The sequence below is a fragment of the Hakea prostrata genome, chromosome 5, assembly GCF_041222555.1.
Source record: "Hakea prostrata isolate BN-2017 chromosome 5, UWA_Hpros_2, whole genome shotgun sequence".
Taxonomy (NCBI): Eukaryota; Viridiplantae; Streptophyta; class Magnoliopsida; order Proteales; family Proteaceae; genus Hakea; species Hakea prostrata.
Genome location: NC_142604.1, coordinates 22924047 through 22944618, shown reverse-complemented (window position 1 = coordinate 22944618; position 20572 = coordinate 22924047). Strand labels below are relative to the sequence as shown.

Sequence of the window (20572 nt, the reverse complement as noted above, 5' to 3'; positions counted from 1 at the left end):
CTAAGACCATCAGATCGAAATTTCGATCTTGACAGTTGAAATATGCGCATGACCCAAGCATACTTACTAAGAAATGTTGGATTCCTCCCCCCCCCCCAACAAAAAAAAAAAGATTTCAAAATAAAGTTGTTTAGACCTTAAAAATCAATCATGAATTATCTTATTTAAAATTATTGAGGGTTATCAATAGATCATTATATTATTTATCCAATAAAAGAAATCGAAATTTTAAATTCTCCATGGCTTCTAAGTTGTAAAGAATTCTCAGGAACAAGGAAATCATAATAATTTTCGCCCCAAGTACATAATCGCTTAATCAAAATCTGAAAGAAGCAATTGAGTCCAATGGGCAATTTCAGAATTTAAGAAATGCTTTTTTAAATCATTCATCTTCAAAACAGAAATAAATGTGTTACAAAAATGTTGCTCCAATGGGCTTGTAGGAACCTTTTCTTAACAGAAATAAACGAAAAGAAAAAGGAAGAGAGAACAGAAACTTCCACTAATGGATAAGGAAAACTATAAACCATGTATACATTTTTACATTTTTCTTCTTCCTCAAATTTCATGTACAAATTTTACCCGAAAGAATTACATACTAACACTAAAAAAGTAGACTGCTACAGGAAAACTCATGAAAATCTAACATTGATAAGGAAGGGAACACATGGGGTCAACTTCTAACTAATATCTGTCCCTATCCATGTGTTTGTTAGATGGTGGTTTTAATAGATAACAATCAGGTAAAGACATCCCCGATCACAGATATAGTGAATTTGAGAACATAATACCTCGCCGAAGACTTGTACTGGCAGCCGCAAACTTGTTCTCCAAATCAACCTCTCCAACAGCATGAGCAGCACCAGACAACTGAATAACACCAAAAGCAAGGAATTACAAAAATTTATGACCAAGATTGTTAGGTAAAAATAAGCCTCCAAGATAATATATTATTAAGATTTGCACAATGCACAACTATGGAATGCCAACCAACAGGCCATCGAGTGGTTTAAGATCTTTTTCTTTGTTCCCAACCCTCAGTGAGGTCAGGCACCCAGTTACCTGGTTCAAAAACTCATCAAGCCTTCGAGCAAGTCGTATGATACTACCCTCAAAGATATCAGTCATTTCTATAACCTCTGAAAAATTTGCACCCTGAAACAGGAAAACGAGAGATGAAGCTGAGAAATCCTAAGACCAACATTATCTGATACTTAAACATGACAAGCACGTTGGATTCTTTTCTTTTTTTTTTTGGTTTTTTTTTTTTTTTTTTTTTGGTGTGTGTGTGTGTGTGTGTGTGTGTGTAATTTTAATGAGAAAAGGATTTATAGGAGTATTAACAAACTAAGGCTAAAGCGTAACATGATCCTTGGACAATCTAACAACTGAACAAACCTAAAGCAATAATGGAAACCATGATAAGGAGACTCGCCTTTTCATGTTATAGCATGCCTCTAGTTGAATAAAGCTCTTAAATTAATTTAGTTCAGAAAGAAGCATGATAAGATGTGTGCATCTGTGTGTATAGAACATCTAATTTCTCAGCTACAACAAAAGCAAATGATATAACTAACCTTCGACCAGCAGTAGATCACATCCATCAAGTATGGTCTTATTGTCGAATCAACATACTCATCAACGTTCACATCCAATTTGCATTCACGTTGTATCTGTGGCAAAAAGCAGAAAGATCATTACAAACTCTATGCAAACTCAACAACAAGAAGAAAGTCAATGACTCACTTCTGCTATTCTTCTTGCATTGTCTTGGAGTTGCTGTAATGGTTTTCCTAGTTCAGTTCTCAAATGTATTTGTTCGTTTGATTTATCCCCGGGAATGAAGCAGCTAGCAAGAGCAGCAACTTGGTGATGATCAAGATCATTGAATGTACCTATTCAAGAATTTGATCAGATATCATACAGACAATTACTGAGTAAGTTACAAACACTCCAGACAGTAGTTGAAGAGAGAGGGGGGGAGAACGGAGCAGCATATTCACCATTGAACATCAATTCGGTAACAAGAAGTTCATCCCCTGTGTCTATCAAGCAAGCAGCACGCCCCTTTAATTGTACAACACCATCAGCATCAATATGGCCAAGCTTCTTCAAAACCCGAGACCGGTTCTTGAGCTCATCACGGAATTTTTGAAGCTACAGAACCATAATTTATAAGTGGTTAAATACCAAATAATTAGAATGCAGCTTGATATAATTTCCACCGAAACTTTTCAAACGACATCAGCTGCATTCTAACATTTCTTGAAGAGGTAAAACATCAAGGAATAATGGGTAGCCACAGGAATAGAAAAATGCATATTTAAGATCAACCATGGCCCCACCTGATGCAGGCCTAAAGACCTACACCAGCAAGAAGAAACGCAAGTAAAGCTTTTGAAGCTGCCAGACAGTATAATAGTAGTAGTATGGGTAAAGTCCCTATTAGGGTGCAAGGTTGGCTCCAATGGCCCTGACCTACCCTGAGCCCGAACAGGGCCTAGGCTCAAGATCTTGGCCTTCAAGGCGAGTGCTAGCCCGGAATCAGGGATAAAGGCGGGCCTGCAATTAGTGTTGTTTGTCCCACCCTTCCTGTACCCCATGTTTTGGCCCTGATTTTGGCCTTGATCCGAAATGGATATGAAATCAACTTGCAACGAGATTGAGACAGGAATCTGATGTAACCGAGGGGAATCCCCCATCTGAAGAACCCATTTCTTGTGGCCTCTCCAAGAAGGCCAAACCTGGAGAGGGGCAAATTGATCATCTTGCCTTCCTTTTTTGGAGTCCTTGTGAGTCTAATTAGATGCAGATAGTTTCAGGAGTCCAAAACTATTTTTATTCGTTATTTGAGTTAGTCCTTGTTAAGTTATGAAGGAGTCGTAGTCCAATTACAGGTCCTAATTAGAGAAAGATTCCTTTTGTTGGAATCAGTATGTTAGTAGGGTCGAGATCTACTTTTACTATTGAATTTGAGTCCGTTGTTGCCAAGTTATTGAAGAGACCAAGTGAGGGTAGGCGTCCCAAGTTGAGAGAAATTCTCTAAGTTATAGTCCACTTCTTCACACAGCCTATATGTTCTTTTATTTTGCAATTTGGATCATTCTAGGTTGAATTATGATAACGTCCTTGTTTGAATGTGAGTCCTTAGTCCAATTAAGAGTTCTAGTTAGGATCACCTTCTAAGTTCGAGTCGTAGTGTGAGTTCATCTGTGTAGGCTATAAATAAAGACTCTCTAGCTTGTAAATGACAGATCTGAAGATCAATAAAATTTGAGAATGGGAAGGTGCCAAGAGTCATGAATTTCCCTAGGAAGGGTACAGCTGCTGCCTGTTTATAAATTTCTGCAACCAGAAAGTTCTTTAAGCTTCCATTAAGTACAATGACCCCACCAGAGTGCCTACCCTTTTCTCCCTTTCTTCTCTCACTCGCAGCCCCCTCACCCCCTTGCCACTAGCTTGTGGCAACTCCTCCCAATCCCAATCCCTTTAGGAAACCTCTTTCCCCTCTCCTCCCCTAGCTTTCAATCCTAACCCTAAAATTTTCCCCACTTAACCTTAAGACTTCCCTATTCTTAGCTCCAAGGTTTGGAATTCAAATAAGCTAAACCACCGACTTAATTGGTCCCCTACAGCTGCTGTCCACTTCAGAGAAAACTTGTTACATGATTGTAAGCCCTAATTTCGCTTAGAACCCTAAGCTGCAGCGCATACTGATTATACTTGGTTGCTGTCCATTAAACTCAGCTGAGATTAGAGCTATAACAACAAGATTAAACCCTGATTCAGTGCTGGTTCTCTAAAGAGGAATCTGAAGACTGGCCCCTTGATCTGGGGTTACATGAGAATCAATGCCAAAATGTTATTTAATTTTAGGGTTAATGCTATCTAGATTTGTATTCTTCTAGGTTCAAACAACTGACTTCTTATATATCAGATTTATTAGGCGCAGGTTCAGATAGAGTGACAGAGTGAATCAGGGACAGCAACAGGGCCAATATGTTCCAACCCGGTTCAAGCAGGGACAATCCGGCAGCATTTGGCTTGGCTTGGTCCGTCAAGGTTCAGGATCAGGAGAAAAACTTTAGGCCTTCAGTCAGGTTCAGGGCTGAGATTGGCTTTTGAAAAGTCAACCCAGCCTGTCCTTGTTGCAGCCCTAGTTCCTATAGTTTATTTTCCAGCTGCTAAGCAGTTGGTACTTTTATTTAATATTTGGTCCAACCTAAAAGCAGAGAAAGATCAGTTTTTAATGTTTAAATTAAATGGTATGCGGATTATTGAAGGAGCTCCAGGAGGTAAGGTTCATTTTTCTTTTCAGAGTTGGGAATTAGTAATTCCTAATTATTCTAGGTCTTGGTACTATGGCCCCCCATACATAACAACCCCCCCCCCCCCCCCAAAAAAAAAAAATTCTTCTAGGCACAGAACAAAAACGATGAGAAGAATACACGTCAGTCTATGCTATTTCCTCTGTTAAGAGTTCAGATCTAGTAAATTTAAGTCTAGACTGAGGAACCTTGGTGGCTGAAGTCCAAGACCTGGGATCCTAGGTGTTTCAAGTCCAAGGTGAATGTGGACCTTAGGTGCAACTGTAGATACCGACTTCATCTATCCCACAGTCTGCCCAATTGAAGATTAACTGATTAAATTCAACAAAAAGGTAGGCTGCAGATCTTATACCTCTTCATTGCATTTCCCATAATTAGTTTTCTTGAAACCCAAGATGCCCATTGAGTAAACCCTAAGCCTAAAACAGAAAACCTAAATTCCCAGGAATTCAACCATCAGTTTTTGTTCAAACTTCACTCACACCATTCCACCCTTAGACAAGGGACTCAATCCCCGGTGCAGCCCATTCCTACCAGCCAAAACTAAGTTACAACTTTCCTTGACTCCAAGTAAACCAAGAATCTAGATCTAAATCAATCCATCAATTGGACCCCAAACAAACCCCCCCCCCCCAAAAAAAAAAAAAAAAAAAAAAAAAGAGAGGAAAGAAAAAAAGAAAAGAAAAGAAAAAGAAGAAGAAAGAACCTTCAAGTACCATCTCCATTCATTGCCTATGGGTTTAATCCATCCCCCCAATAAGGCAAAAAAAAATCCCATCCATCCATCCATTGGATCTCAAGATCTCCATCTCTTGAATTCTAAAAATCATCTACAATCTTGTAGGGATTAAAAAGAGAAATACACACACACATCAACCTAATGTTAGATTGGATTCAAACTTGACTCCGCACATCCTTTAACCCCAACCCATCTCATCCAAGAAAGTATCAAACCGGCCTATTCTCCAGGATCTCATTCTACATTCCCCATTTTTTCACCCCCATACACCCTAACTGAAAATCCAAAACTTCCTATTTTTCTCATCCATTCAAGTTGGTCCTGCTTAAAGATCTTGAGCCCTCGTTCAATTGAGGCTACATCAATACCCCAAGAGATTACCCAGGCTCAAACCAACAAAGTCGGACAAACATAAACACACTGATGTATTGTGTAATAAAGGGAGGAAAGCCAGAATTTTCTTTTCTTTTTTCTTTTTGGGTGAATAAAGAACAGTATAAATTATTTTCTGTGTTTTCCCGTGTCTTAGCAACAGTGGGCCACTCCATATTTCATTTACACACCAATACCATTGTATCCTAGATAGAACAATTGAATACCTGGGAGTCCCGCATCTTAGATTTGAGTTGTTGAATTTCATTATTCACCTCTGCTTTCCTTAGATAACACTTGTTGTGTTGCTCATCTTGAGACTGCAAAGCAAATACTTTGTCAAATTGCACCAAGCTCATACAAGTTGTTCTAACGCACAAATATATTCAAAGAGCATAAATAACTAGATGCTTCATATTGATTTTGACCAACATTTTCAAACCTTATGCATCGGATGGGCAAGTAACCTCTGCTCCAATTCCTCTATTTTATTGACCATCTCAACAAACTCAGGATCCTCAATTCCCATATCCTGCCATATGGTTAAAAAGTCAGAATAGAATGAAACTTCCAAAATCTCAAACTTTGCATGTCAAGAATCTACTCTCAGCCCACTGCAGGCAAATATCTTAGAATAAGCACAGTCAAGAGAACGAGAAGTTATTTTCTTTGATTAGAATTTTACTACAAGGGGTTAACCGAAAGAGAGATTTCCAACCATATAAAAGTTCCTGGAACTAGACAGACACGTATATCTAATCCATTAACAGCAATCACTGTCCATCATGACTTGCCATGACAGATATGTCTAAGCACACAAGGATGTACATCTATCTCATTGGCCTAGATTCCACCCCAAAGGCAGAGGGAGTGGATCAAAACCTAGTCCAAAATGGCAAAATTACGAAATTTCACTAGATTCACAGAAATAGCTTTTAAATTTTATGGAAATTTGAATTCTCATTGTAACTGTCTCTCCTCTTACTGCACTGGAGTTAAACTTGTGAAATACAGCCCTCTTATCACAGGGACCTACCCTACCCTCTTATCTCCATTTTTGTGACAGCATGGAAACACACAATGCAAAAATACAAATTTCAACTTTCTAATGTTAGGGTTTTCTAAAACTAAAAAATTCCAACAAGGTAAACATTCGTAAACCAAAAGAAAAGTTAGCAATCTGGATCATGAGAAGGGGTAATACTTAGCTCAAGTGATCTCCTTGATAGGATCCACCTCCTGTTCCTTCCTAATATTCCTACTACTGTTACACCAACTGAACTATCACCCTGTCCGCTATATCTTAGCAGACAATGCTGGCTAAGAAATGAGACACCAGCAAATGGAAAAACAACATGTACTAGACCATCTAACAGACTCCCAACTATTAAAGCTGCAATTCCAACTACAGTTATTTTGAACATTCGGCAGAGCAGCAATTCCAAGTTTTTTCACACCTGAACTAATATATCACATGTGCGAGTTACAGCACTTTCAAGACAGTGATTCAGTAAATTTATGTTAATTGACTTTCTCATCCTTCAAATAGCTCCAACCACTCCCAAGTTCTTTCCAAACAAGTCCTTCGGGTTTAAGTATCTCTTAACCCAAACTTCGATTTACCATTCCAAAAGAGTCCAGCAGTGGTCTGAAACTCACATAGTTGCTTTGGATCCTAAAATTCTTAATATCAGAAGGCAATAATGACTTAGTCAAGGCTTTTGAAACCCTAAGTTGTATCACACACACACCATGAATGAATTTTTGACAAAGCATCTGGGGAGAAGCGGCATATGCTAAAGCTGAAAAAAAAAAGAATACCTTCACTGGATTAAGTTTTGGAAGCCCTTGAGGGAAGCGTGTTCCCAACTCCTGTACTGCCAGCAGTATGCTTTGCCTCACTTCCATTGGTCGAAGGTCAGATGGAACCGATAATCTTATTTTGCTCAGAGAAGAAATTAGGGACAGCTGAACAGGAACCTACAGAAGATGAAATCAACCACATTAAACAACCACTCAAACCAAGATCTCAGTTTGAACTACCTAACCAATAAAAACAATGAACTGACCCTTCATAAAATTGTTGATTTGCATGACCTTCAACTCACCACATGCATTTCGCCCTTTTCTCCAGGACGAGGTGGGCATGGTTTGGGGCGCGACCCATTCTCACTTGAACCAGGAGAGCAATGAAGCAGAGTGTCCACTATATAACCACTACCACGTGCAGGCAGAGTTCCTAATGCTGCTGGGGGTTTTTTCACCACATTGACTACTACCCCCCAACCCCAATCAGTTGTACCATCACGTACCTTTACCTGCAACATTTAAACCATTTCTCAGCATGTTTGAAACCACAGTAAATCTTCAACTGAGCAGGGGGTAACACCTTACAAGCTAGGCACTTTATTCCTCGTAAAATCAAGTCAAAGAACTTTTACCAAAATTCTTCTAGGCTTCTTCTTCTTCCCTTTTTTCCCCCTCTTTGGGGGGGGGGGGGGGAAGGGAATAATTAGGTAAATTAAGATATTAACTGCAACAACAAGACCTCATCCAACTTATGGGGTTGGTACATAGATATTTTACCCTCAAATCAGCTTTGTTTTAGGTCAGTGTTAGAACATCAACAAACATGTTAATAATCCCAATACCCCAAAAGAGGTTCATGACAAAAATAAAAAATAACCTATCAAAATTTCAAATTAAATATTGACTTGATAAGAAAAAAAAGGTTGAGACAAACCAGAAATGAAATTGACTACAGCCAGATTTGGTATCATTTGTATTTCAATTTCGGATTGACTACATGAAATAGTCAACAAACAGATTTTTAGTTAAAAAGATGAACAGTTCTCTTTGTACCAATATGTGATATTCCAACAATAGAGATAAAATCCATTAGGTAATTCAATTTCTGAAAATAGATTCACTATATTTCTTTGGTAAGAGTAGTGGTAGAGGCAGGGGCAGGGTAGTGGCAGCGGTAGGGCAGATATGGTGACAGCAGAAATGGCAGTGACAGTGGGGGTTGACATGGTAAGTGACAGCAGAGCAGCAGCATTGGTGATGGTGGTGGCAGTGAAATCAAATTAACCATATCCTCAGTAAAATAAAATGAAATACAAATTCCAAAACAGATATTTCAGAATTTTTGTTTCATTGATTGAAATAAGGTGCAAACCAAACTTCTTAACCCCCCCCCCCCACAAAAAAAAAATTCAAACCGAACAATTTCCAAAGTAGAAATCACCCCCGAAAATGAAACAGAAATTAAAAGAATGGATCAAACCAATGGCTTGTTCCACTAAAATGATCATGTTTTGCACATACCAGCCTTCCAGGAAGAAGAAAGTAAAGAGCTCTTTCAGGCCTGGTTATTTCACACATCATCTTCTTCTCGATTTGGGCTATTTCAAGCCTTATCTTGTGGTATTCAGCAACATCAGCCTGTAAACAACACAAAAATAACAGCTATTGGAAACTTGGGAACATCATGAACAAACACAACAATAACATGGTAAAAAGATCACCTCTCCCGATGCATCAAGTGTAGCAGCTTCCTCTTCCAGTTTCGACACCCTTTTCCCAATATCAGGTAAAGTCTGAACAAAGAAAATAAAATCTTCGCTTATCCCCAAAAGGCATCTAATTAAGAAAGGAGAGAAAAAAATTGCTAACGTTAACACATTGAATGACCTTCTCATACTGAAATTGGTGAAATGAATTCCGGATGACATGCTCAGCAGTGAATTGGCCCTCAGCACGACTCATTAAGTTCAAAATTGAATAGTAGCTCAGTCTGAAAGTACTGACCAAAGGAGCCGGTTTACCCAAAACCATGTCCTTGAGGGTATTCATATCCATCTGAGTAAAATCAGAGCCAATTTATTTGGATGAACAATAAAAATATCCTGATTTCTGAAAAGTTTTGAAATTGCATTAAAAAGTCATAATAAGAAGCATTTTCCTATCCCCGAAGTCATTCAAGAAGGAAGCATACAGAATTACAGATGCAAGAAACCGTTTGTTAAACATGTGAAATAAAGGAAAGGGAAAGTGGCTCTAAGCATATTCATTTAACAGCAGCTGGCCTTTGTGTATAATTTGGACATAACTAACAGCTTCACAAAGTCCTTACCAAATGGAAAGTGAGTTGCACTTCCCAAGAAAGATAAAGAAAGGAACTCACTATTAAGCCACGTTTGCCTGGCCAAAAACTGCATCCTATAGCTTTCTGCTTAAAAGAAGAAATTGAATATCGCCTAACACTAACGTTTCAATCTTCAAGTACACATTTAAACAGTTCTACAAGAAGATAGAAGAAGACAAGAAGAGGTAGATTCATCTGTCCTATAAACTACCAGGGGGGAAAACCCAAAAAACGAAAAGGAAAAAATAGTAAACAAATATATTAATAAACCATCCAACAGCCTGATGTATAGTTCATCAACTAAAAGAGTACAAGCTGCCCTCTCTTTTTTTCTTTTTTCTTTTTTGTTTGGGGGGGGGGGTCAACACTGAAGAAAGGATCCATTTTTTTAAGAGCAAATTGCACTGGCACCCCACAATGGAGGTTTTAAAGCACTGACACCCCACTTTATGTTTAAAAAACACAGACACCCCATTTATTAAACACACTAGTCCATTCTGTTAGTAAATCATTAACCCACTGTTTATTTTTTTCTAATTCCAAAAATGTCCTTACCAAAATCTGGAGAGAAAAAAAAAATAGGCCATTGGATCATTGAGAGCATGGTGGGAGATCTCGCGAGATCTCGGCGAGATCTCGCGAGATATCTCGTTTTTTCACCTTGGCGAGACGAGATGGAGGTCGAGATCTGCGAGTTGGGATATCTCGCTCGAGATCTCGCCATATCTCGCCATATCTCGCCATATCTCGCTATATCTCGCCATATCTCGCCCTGGATCTCGCTGGAACTCTCAATTTTTGCCTTTTTTTTTGTAGATTTTGGCTGAATTTTCACTTACAACTACTCTTAGCACATCTACAACAAGGAAGATCAATCATTCTCTACTTGTCTTATGAATTTATGATTTAATGACTTATATAGAACTTCTAATGGTTGTATAATTATTTTATTCTTGAAAATTGAGATTGTGATAGTCATATGAATGGAATTTTGATAACATTTAAGTTAGTTGATGCATGATATACTGCTATTTATATGCTAAAGGTCTATATTACATGTTGTATAACATGCACCCTAACCTACACATTGGTTTCACACATGGGAGACTAGAAATCATACATAGGGTGTGACAAACCAAGGCCACCAACGTGTTCAAAAGGCCTTAAATAAGCTAAATACCAAGTTTCAACCTAATTGGGACCCTAAAACCCACCGAGATGGGCCACCGAGTTGATGCCAAAAATGAATTGACGAGATCTCACCGAGATGGTGAGATCTCTCTTTTTCAAGGTGGCGAGATCTCTCTCGAGAGCGAGATCTTCTACCATGATTGAGACGTGTTTTATTCTAATCATATGTTCATTATTGTTCCAACAAATAACCATATTTTCAACCCCAAATTTAGTCTCTCTCGTCACTCTGCTCTCCTCTACTTCACCCTCTCCGGCTCCGGCTCCAACTCCGGTAGCAACAGCAGCTTTATCTCCAAATTTTCATGAAGAACGGCTGTGATTTTTTGATTCAACTCTTGATCTGGACTCTCTGCTCTCCTCTGCTTCACCCTCTCCGACTCCGGCAGCAACAACAGCTTTATCTCCAAATTTTCATGAAGAATGGCTGTGATTTTTTTATTCAACTCTTGATTTGGAATCGGGAACTGCAATTATAGGGGCGATTTGATCAGAAATTACAACTCTTTTTTCTTTATTTTTGGTCGAAAGAAATTTCTTCTTGTTGGAGTTTGTTGGAGTTTATGCATCTCGGAGGATCCAAGGAGTTGGATTTTCTGATTCAGCGCTCGATCTGGACTTGGGAACTGCAGTTTTAGGGGTTTTTTGATCAGAAATTTCAACTCCTTTTTCTTTATTTTTGGTCGAAAGAAATTTCTCCTCGCAATCGAAGGAGTTGGAAAACCTGTAAGTTTCTCTGATCTCAGAGATCCAGTTTATTTTTTGCTCATTTTCATTGGTGCCGGATCATTTTGAACTTGCGATTACTGCTTTCAGTGCCGTATTCAAAGCTTTTCGGTAAACATCATCAAACCTGATCTCGGTGTAGTTTTGACCTGGGCAGTAATGGAAGCCAAGCACAGATTCTTCTTTCTCCTTGTAGTACATAGCTGGGTGGAGGAACCAGTGACCCATCGACAGCACCAGCAAGTCACTCAGTTCCGACGCCCATCGTTAGTCCACGGTGTCCAAGTAGAGCTTGTTGTGATCAGAACCATTCTCAGATTTCTCGATCCCCTTCACAAGGAACAGAGACCAATAATAGACTGAGATGTTTAGTTGTGAGAAGGGAAATGCAGGGGCCAGAACTTGTTGTCGTCGCTGCCACGATACACGAGATCTGGGGAGAAAGCCAAAGAGACGAGGTACTTTGAGGGACTCCAACTGATTCTTGGCCGTGGAGTCACCTCGAACAAGGGAGAGGAAGATGGAAGGTTTGAACCTGGCAACTTGCATTGAGGCAATTTTGGCCATCTTTGATGGTCCTGCAACTACTGCCGGAGTCGAAAATAGAGAGGGTGAAGCAGAAGAGAGCTGAGTGAGGAGAGAGAAATGATTGGGGATGAAAGCATGGTTAAGTGTTAAGAAGAATAATAAACATAGGATTAGAATAAAACACGTGTCAACAATCCAATGGTTTATTTTTTTTCTCTCCATATTTTGGTAAGGGCATTTTTGGAATTAGAAAAAAATAAACTGTGGGTTAATGGTTTACTAACAGAATGGACTAGTGTGTTTAATAAATGGGGTGTCTGTGTTTTTTAAACATAAAGTGGGGTGTCAGTGCTTTAAAGCTTCTATTTTGGGGTGCCAGTGCAATTTGCTCTTTTTTTAATTTTATTTTCTTTAACAATGCTATGAACTCCTTGATTGATAACTTCTAACAAAGAATACGCTGGTCTTGACACCACTAATATCTAGGGTGTAGGACAGGTGGCAAGACTCCATAGGGGGCAGCCACCCCATGGGCACAACAGAAAGTCTGGGTTGTTGCACGGCATGTGGCCTAGTTGGAAAAGGGTGAGCTATGCTGGCAGGGGAGACAAAGACTCTTCGTAGGGGTATATCAAAGAGAGTATTCAGGTTTGGGGTGGAACCGTGGAAGTATGTAATGCAGTTCTTGTACGTCTGTTTATGCTATTTGGTCGCCATGCATATGCGTGTGTTGAAGTATGTAACTGCATGGAAGTATGTAATGCAGTTACTGTAGGTCAGTTGTTGGTAACTTCATCACCTCGAAAAGTAAGGTTACTGTTGCTAGATCGAGTGCCAAGGTTGAGCATTGGGCAATGGCACACCCTACAGCTGAGTTACTATGGTAAGTCATAACTCCAGGCCCTATCACTGAACCAATATAGTTGTTATGTGAAAACCAGGCTGATACTTACACTGCAAGCATCCTAGTGTTTCATGCAAGGACCTAGTGCACTCAAGTTGATCGCTGTTTTGTTCATGACGCTGTTATGAAGAAACTGGCTACCAATCCATTCGTTTCCACATCCAACCAACTAGGCAATAAGTTTACCAAGCCATTACCTGCATTTCAGAATACAGCCCAGGGCCTGACGGGGGAGCATTGAAGAAATTTGGGTTCGACGTATTTATATCTTGGGATAGTTTATGTTTGGTTTTACTTTTGTTTGTGTTGATCATGAAATATAACTTATGAGATTCCCACTAGGATTAGGAATCTCTTTTCTAACTAGAAGTGATATAATATTATAAAATAAAGTTGTGGGAGAAGGGACCATCGAGTTAGACAGTTCTACAACTCAGTCCCTTGTTTCACCTTATCATCTCTTCTTTTCCACTCATTATCCTTTGCTCTGGCTACCTAAGGTTCACTCTGCAATAGTTTGCATTGGAAAAGAAAATGAAAACTTTTCTGGCATTACATTGCTTCATTAAGTGCTAAACAGAGATAACCTCCTCACATTACTGCAGTATATACTAAAACGTTACCGCATAAAACCATTTATATACCTCAACCGTACCATACCATTTACATATACCTTTTTTTACTGCAACCGTACTGTACCATGATGGTATAATAATGGTTTGTAAATGTTAATGCAAATACAGTTTTGGCTTTGGGTTGTACGATACCGAAACCATACCTTTTGGCATCCTTCTGAGGAACCATTGTTATCAAATGTCTGCCTAGGCACCTAGGCAGTTTTTGAACCGCCATAATTCCAACTGCTTTCTTGATGTGCAAATTTTCAGCCGCTTTATCACCTAGCACTACTGTATTGGCGCCTTGTGTGCCGGATTGCCGCATAGGGGCTAAAGCAGTCACCCTTTTGACATTTTGTACATAATTTTTTTTTTTTTACATCAAATTTTATTCTACAAAGCCATGTATGAGCTTAATTTATCGTGTTTGGTCAAAAAAAGTGGTAAGAAACAAACATGTAATTACTACTTTCATTTTCATATTTATGCTTTGGTACAGTTCATTGTCATATGTTATGATGATTGATGAGATGAACTTTTTTTTTTTTGGTAATAATTGATGAGATGAACTTATATTTGTGTTTTTAAAGATAATCTTTTGTAATTATGATACTTGAATGTTTGTCTAACTTATAATAGAACTATATCAGTTTAAAAGTAGTTGTATTAAAGAAATTTGCCCCAATCACTTTGGTCACCATATTGCCACCTAGGCGCCATTTTATTGCCTAGATGGTGCCCCAACTACTTTGGTCACCTTGACAACCATGTGAGGAACAAGATTGTCAAGGTGTCGTAAAGCAGGCTTTAAAGCCCAATGCAGACCACGTTGCTTTCTGTGTTAAGGTGCCCAAACCCAAAACCTGTTCTTGGGTCCGTGTGAAAATCTTGAGCATTTCTCACTTCTATCTTTATAAGTTTCATGGTATCATCTTAACACCCCTTACATAAGCTCATACTTGAAAAAATGGACAGGGTATATAACGTGCCATGGTACCCTTGACCCTCCCAGCCATCACCTTAGCACACCTTAAAACCATGTAAAGTAGGATCTCAATTCATCCCCTCTCATGATCTCATGATGCAATCTCATTGGAAGACACAGATCGGAAGAGTCAAGGACACTCTCTACCAGGTATGTAACTGTAACCGCATTATATATAGTACAAACACAAAGGAAAAAAAATACAAAACTAGCAGACTGTAGCATGAAGCTCTCAGTGCTTTCAAGCGTTTAACAACAACCAAATCAGGAAGATTCAACTCTTCAAGGATAAAACGCATCTTTCTATGTCACGGGGTAGAATACTGTAGGGTATCCTAGCCCAGGCCTAGTTACATTCTACAAAAGTTACCATCAAGCCCTTCCAGCCCTAAATTTAGTTTTTCTTTCAGTTATTTCAGTAAAGTTAGTTTTGGTTTAATTTATTTAGTTTTGTTTCAGTTTATTTACATTTTTTTTTTTTTTTGTTTCATGTAACTTCCAAAAAAATATTTTATAATCAAAACAGCTTGTCTCAGCAAAAATTATTGGGGAAAGGCTGCATGGAAAATTGCCCCCGGACTCTACTTGTGAAGAAGCCTTCAGCATCGGGTTTGCCCAAACTTCCAATTTTTAATTCTATTAGAGGCGTGTTGAACAGTTATAACCACCTACAAAGAAAGTACGTATTCATTCGTTTTCTTTAAAAGGGTGACTGCAGCCTCTTTGAAAAAAGAAAAGAACAGAGTAGACAAAATAGATTAAAGCTTGGGATTGCTGTGTGCACATGCACTTTTCTCCCCTAACCCCCACCCCAAAGAATATCAAACAAGAAATTCTTCTTCTCATGTAATTTCTCTTCTCCCTCACCCTACAACTCTAATTCTTCTTCACTTTGTTGCACATCCCCCCCCCCCCTCTTAAAATAAAATAAAAAAAATTTTAAAAAAAGTTTGAATGATCTTCCTTGATTATTGTATATCCAAAAATAATAGATGCTGCTGCCATTGTTGTTAAAATCTTCAATAAACCACTTGCCAAATATGAAAGAAGTGAATATTTCCAATGGCTACCCAAAGATACAATCCTCTTGACTACTATTTTACAAGAAATATTAAATTGCCTTCTCAAATACTTTCCATTTTCAGAATTAAAAAGTAGGAAAATGCAATATTTTTCACTTCTGAAAATCAATTAGGCATCGTTTGTTTGCTGAATCTGAAGTGGGGGGGGGGGGGGAGTTTGAAAAAGTAAATTTTTCCATGAAACCTCAAAGTATGACATATTTGGTTCAATGGGGTGGGAAAGTTGGTAGACAAGCTTCCTTATATTAAGGAAGCTTGTCTATTGATGTGGCATGCTAACTTTCTCACCCCATCCCTTTTCAAAGTCCCACCAAATAGGTGAAATTTTGTGAAAAACTGTGGGAAACAACAGAAGTGGGACCCACATTTAGAAAATTTTCACAAAAATCCTTTACTTTCCTTTCTTGTTCCCCCACCACACTACATATAGGTCCCACATATTGATTTTTCCCACCCCTTTTATTTCCACCCCACCTCTACAAAAAAAGGGTGCCCTAGGGATCCTTGGCTAGGACTTCTGTTTCCAGGATTAGATAGTTCCAGAGGGTAGGAACTCCTATCATGCTGAAATAGGTACAAGGTTGTCACGTAGATAGGGGGAGAAAAGCTGGCTAACATGGCATGCAACCTGGGCTGCTTGCTAGGCTGATAGCACTAAAATATGAGGATGGCTGTGTTGAGCTTCAAGTTGATGAGACTCAAAATCCCAGGACATCTTAACCCAAGCCTTATAAAAACCTAATAATTTTTTTGTATTTATTTATGTAAGATGAAACCTTCCAAAACCTCGAAAACAAAATACAATCCTCTACTTCCCTTAATTTTTTTTTTGTAATTATTTATGCAATTACTAATGAAACCTTCCAAAACCAATAGGAAGTTCTACTTTCCACAGATCCTCGGCTTTGCTCGACGTAGAAAACCCATATCCGATATTAGCTCATCTTAACGCTTAAAAAAAACTTCATTCATCCTAGTTCCTAAATTAATAAGAACTGAGAGGGCAGGTCTTTGCACAATGGGACGGTTGCTCCATATGACCAAGAGATCGCAGGTTCGAGTCTACAGCACCCCTTAACAAAAAGAAGGGAACATGAATAATGCAGCATATGTTATGAACCTCCCCAGATCCAGCAATGATTGGAGCCTCACGCATCTATGCTCTATTTAATTATAGATTCTATAGCCTATAATTGCAAGATTAGCATTGTCTATCAATAACACACACATTAGGCAAATTTGGAGTATGCTATAAATGAAGGAAAACAGTTGCTTTGCCAGTGTCACGCAACTTCTGCATGACTACACAAAGCAGTCAGGATGGAGCAATCCAATTAATTGCGAAAAATAAAACCAAATAAACAACTCAAAAATGAAGAAATCAAGTAGGATTGCATTAATTAGAACCAAGCGACTATGTTGGCAATAATAAGTGAAGAAAAGGAAGGAAAGCATTGTGACAGAATGATACGCTAGCAGATTTACTAAAAATAGCATACCTCTTCGTCAATCATTATGATACAAATACCACGGTCATCCTTGCCGCGACGCCCAGCCCTTCCACTCATCTATCCACAGTTGATAAAAATGTGATGTAAGATAACTATGTGAAAGGAAAATGCGATGTATGTGTAAATTTACTATCGATGTTGCAGTTCACTACTACACATACCTGGATATACTCGCCAGAGCCAATATAGCGATGACTATCACCATCCCATTTCTTAACAGCAGTAAACACAACAGTTTTTGCAGGCATGTTTAAACCCATCGCAAACTGCAATAATATGAACCCACACAGAAATATGTCAATGTCACTTGGCATTTATAATAGCAAAATCACAGGTTAATGGGTTATCATTCATCAAATTGAGAGACATCAAACTAATTTTCCAAACAGAACAAAAACAATGTTGAATTGACTAAGTAGTGAGATAACCCTTACCGTCTCTGTAGCAAAAAGGGCCTTAACAAGGCCTTCTTGAAAAAGAAGCTCCACCAATTCCTTGACAATTGGAAGAAGTCCCGAATGATGGACTGCAATACCTCGTTGGAGAAGCGGCAACATTAATTCTATAGCAGGTAATTTTCTGTCCTCCTCATTCAAGCAAAGTATCGCGTTTCTGAACACCTGCTCCACGATTTCCTTCTCCTCTTTGGTATTAAAATCCAGCTTCGACATGGACATTGCATGTTGTTCACAATCTCTTCTACTGAAACTAAAAATGATAACAGGTTGAAGTTTGCGTTCCATAATCATCTGCAATACAACAAATGCTCCAATTTTAGAACTAACCAGGTAAACGGATTCAAATCATAGTAAGCACTAGTCAGAACCAAGAAAGTTGACAGGCAAGAAAACTAAAACACAGCTCAAGTCCCATAGGAATTTTAATGGCTAGCAAAAAGTTATTTTAAAAGAGAAAACAGTCAAATAGACATATAGGAAATATGAGTAATTTTTACCCTAATAAGTAATAAAAACTGGAAAAATAACCCTCAGCGGTGAAAAGTCATTATTCAGAGCAAGAGGACATGGACCAGTGGCAGATCTGCCAACAGAAATTTTATTTTATTCTTAACCACTACAGAAACTTTACTGAAAATTCTCAATTTCTCAATAGCCATCACTCCCGACAAGGAAAGATAACATAAGAGAAGGCACATCTCTATGTTCACCGATTTTATAGTACATTAGTACCTTTACATGCTCCATAATTTTGATAATTTTTATTTAGGGTATTAATTATATAAAGGTTGAACAGTTTAAGTAGGACCATTTGGAGGATCAATGGTGTCTGGTAACCCTTCTCCTTATTCAATTAAAAGCCTCCCAATCCACTGAATCTCTAGATTCTCCTTAATCCTTAATGAAGTCATTTTCAATCATTTATGTTTTTCTCCGTTCCTAATGGTTGCTGAATTCAATTTCAAAACAAGAAAGGGTAACTAGAATTATTGAATAATGCCAGTAGGACATGTTTCTGTTCATACCCCAGTACTTGTCTTCATTGATATACGGTCATGACCATTGAAAAATACTAAATAGTAGTTATTTTTCTTGGACAAAGTGTTGGATGGAAGACATCAATAACACAGAATAATCCTAGATGGCCAAGGAAATAAATACTAATGCAGCCAAATTGGATAAGGAAAAACTAAAACAAATAACAAACAACACCAAAAACGGTTAAAACAATACCAAGAATACATCACATACCTTCACAATCTTGTATATGTCAGAACCACCGGACGCATTCCCACCTTTTGCAATCCTTCCACTTGATTTGGCTCCAAACCTGTTACCCTCACCCTTATTCTTCTGTTGAGCGAAAGTATCTTGTAGCTTCATAAAATTGTCCTCCTTGAACTGTTCATTCTCATCCACAACAAGATACAATCCTGAGCCACCCATTGGGAACACATAATGCTGCAGCGGAGTAGGCCGAAAATCTGTGTACACAACGTGACAGGGCTGTTTGTGCAAATAACAAATCCATTCAGCAAATTCAGTAGCATTTGACATTGTAGCTGAAAGAAAAACCATTTTAATTGCAGGAGGCAAAAATATAATACTTTCTTCCCAAACGACTCCTCTTTCCCTGTCCTTCATGTAATGAATTTCATCAAAGATAACCCATGCAACTTCCTTCAACACCTCAGAACCCCTGTAAAGCATTCCTCTCAGAATCTCTGTCGTCATAACCAAACAACTTGCATTAGGTGATATCGTAACATCTCCAGTCATAAGCCCAACATCCGAGAACTCCTGGCTCAACTCTCTGTACTTCTGATTACTCAGAGCTTTCAAAGGTGATGTATATATAACCCTTTGCTTATCTCTGAAAGCCATTGCAATGGCATACTCAGCAACAGCAGTTTTACCAGCAGAAGTATGTGCCGACACCAAGACAGACTCATTTCTCTCAAGACAAGCTACGGATATTTCTTGAAATGGGTCGAGATTGAAAGGATAAGTTTTAGCCATGTCTCCTTTGTAAGTAGGATTCGAAAGGGTCCCATGCACAGCTTCATCTTTGGTAGAAGTGTAACCAGTGGGAACTGCAACCTCATGAACGCACGTACGAGTCAAACTCCTTCGCTTCAATGCTGATTCTGGTTTTGGGTTTTCTTCGATTGGTTGTTTTGGTTCCGTCTCTGGCTCTTCGGAGCTTTTCCGCTTCCCCAGTGTTGGAGACTCTTCCATTCTAGTGTTGTTCTTCACTCCAATCCCAGCTCTACAGATCTCCCAAGCACAAAACTCACAGAACAAGAAGAGGCATAAAAGAAAAAAAAATCTTCGGACGCTACTACTGGGGTTTCTGTGAGATCTCAGGCGTTATGGAGATTGAAATTAGAAAAGTTGTCAAAAAAAATCAGTGAATTATCCCTAAACGGGCTGAAATAGCGGCTCTGCAACCGAACAGTGAGGGGTTTAGATTCGAAACCCTAAAAATATTGTCGGAACTCGGAACCAAACGTGGGTGAAAATACCGACCCGACCGGACTCAATCACCTGAGAAAGCAATTACTATTGGTGGATCACATGAACATTGACTCTGTTGCAATCATGGTGCAGTGTGTCGGCCATATATCACCAACATCGCCGTGTCGCTGGGGGGCAACACAATACCCCCAGCGACACGAAAAATACCATTTATCGAGGAAAATCGGCGATATATCGTCGACGATGGACTTATTCGGTCTACACTGCACTGGCCAACACATCTCTTCCTCTTCCTCCGCATACCAGCCGCGCTCAATCGCCCATGGCTTTTCGAGAAAAACCCTAGCATTAATGACATAGAAACCAAAGGTTGAAGGAAAAATTCAAATTTGATTTTAGAAGAGAAAGGGAAGATGAAGCAGAAGACACCTCCAATTTCCTTGTCGAAAAAGCCAATCATTGAGGTGAAAGAAACCCTCATTTTTTTTTTCTTCTTTCGCTTC

The 20572-nt window shown here is 38.8% G+C and overlaps 1 protein-coding gene across 1 annotated transcript; it reads right to left on the bottom strand.

The window, feature by feature from the left end:
• Positions 1 to 191: 191 nt before the first annotated feature.
• On the bottom strand, positions 192 to 20112 carry HEN2 (RNA helicase, ATP-dependent, SK12/DOB1 protein). The gene is made up of 16 exons (XM_089155133.1): positions 18843 to 20112; positions 17568 to 17882; positions 17295 to 17399; positions 17122 to 17190; positions 9136 to 9303; positions 8970 to 9041; positions 8770 to 8886; positions 7548 to 7757; positions 7261 to 7419; positions 5882 to 5971; positions 5667 to 5759; positions 2004 to 2157; positions 1747 to 1895; positions 1578 to 1673; positions 1063 to 1155; positions 192 to 870 (listed from the first exon to the last, which is right to left on the bottom strand). The coding sequence occupies exons 1-16, from the start codon at positions 19827 to 19829 to the stop codon at positions 760 to 762; spliced, it is 2988 nt and encodes a 995-aa protein (XP_089011259.1). The 5' UTR covers positions 19830 to 20112; the 3' UTR covers positions 192 to 759.
• Positions 20113 to 20572: the final 460 nt, after the last annotated feature.

Excerpts from the sequence above, each read along its gene's own strand:
- HEN2 (XM_089155133.1), bottom strand. The coding sequence starts at position 19,829 with ATGGAAGAGTCTCCAACACTGGGGAAGCGGAAAAGCTCCGAAGAGCCA. Across the intron at positions 5,972-7,260 it reads CAAAACTTAATCCAGTGAAG|GATATGGGAATTGAGGATCC; the intron begins GTATTCTTTTTT and ends ACCATATGGCAG. Across the intron at positions 871-1,062 it reads TTGATGAGTTTTTGAACCAG|TTGTCTGGTGCTGCTCATGC; the intron begins GTAACTGGGTGC and ends GGTGTTATTCAG.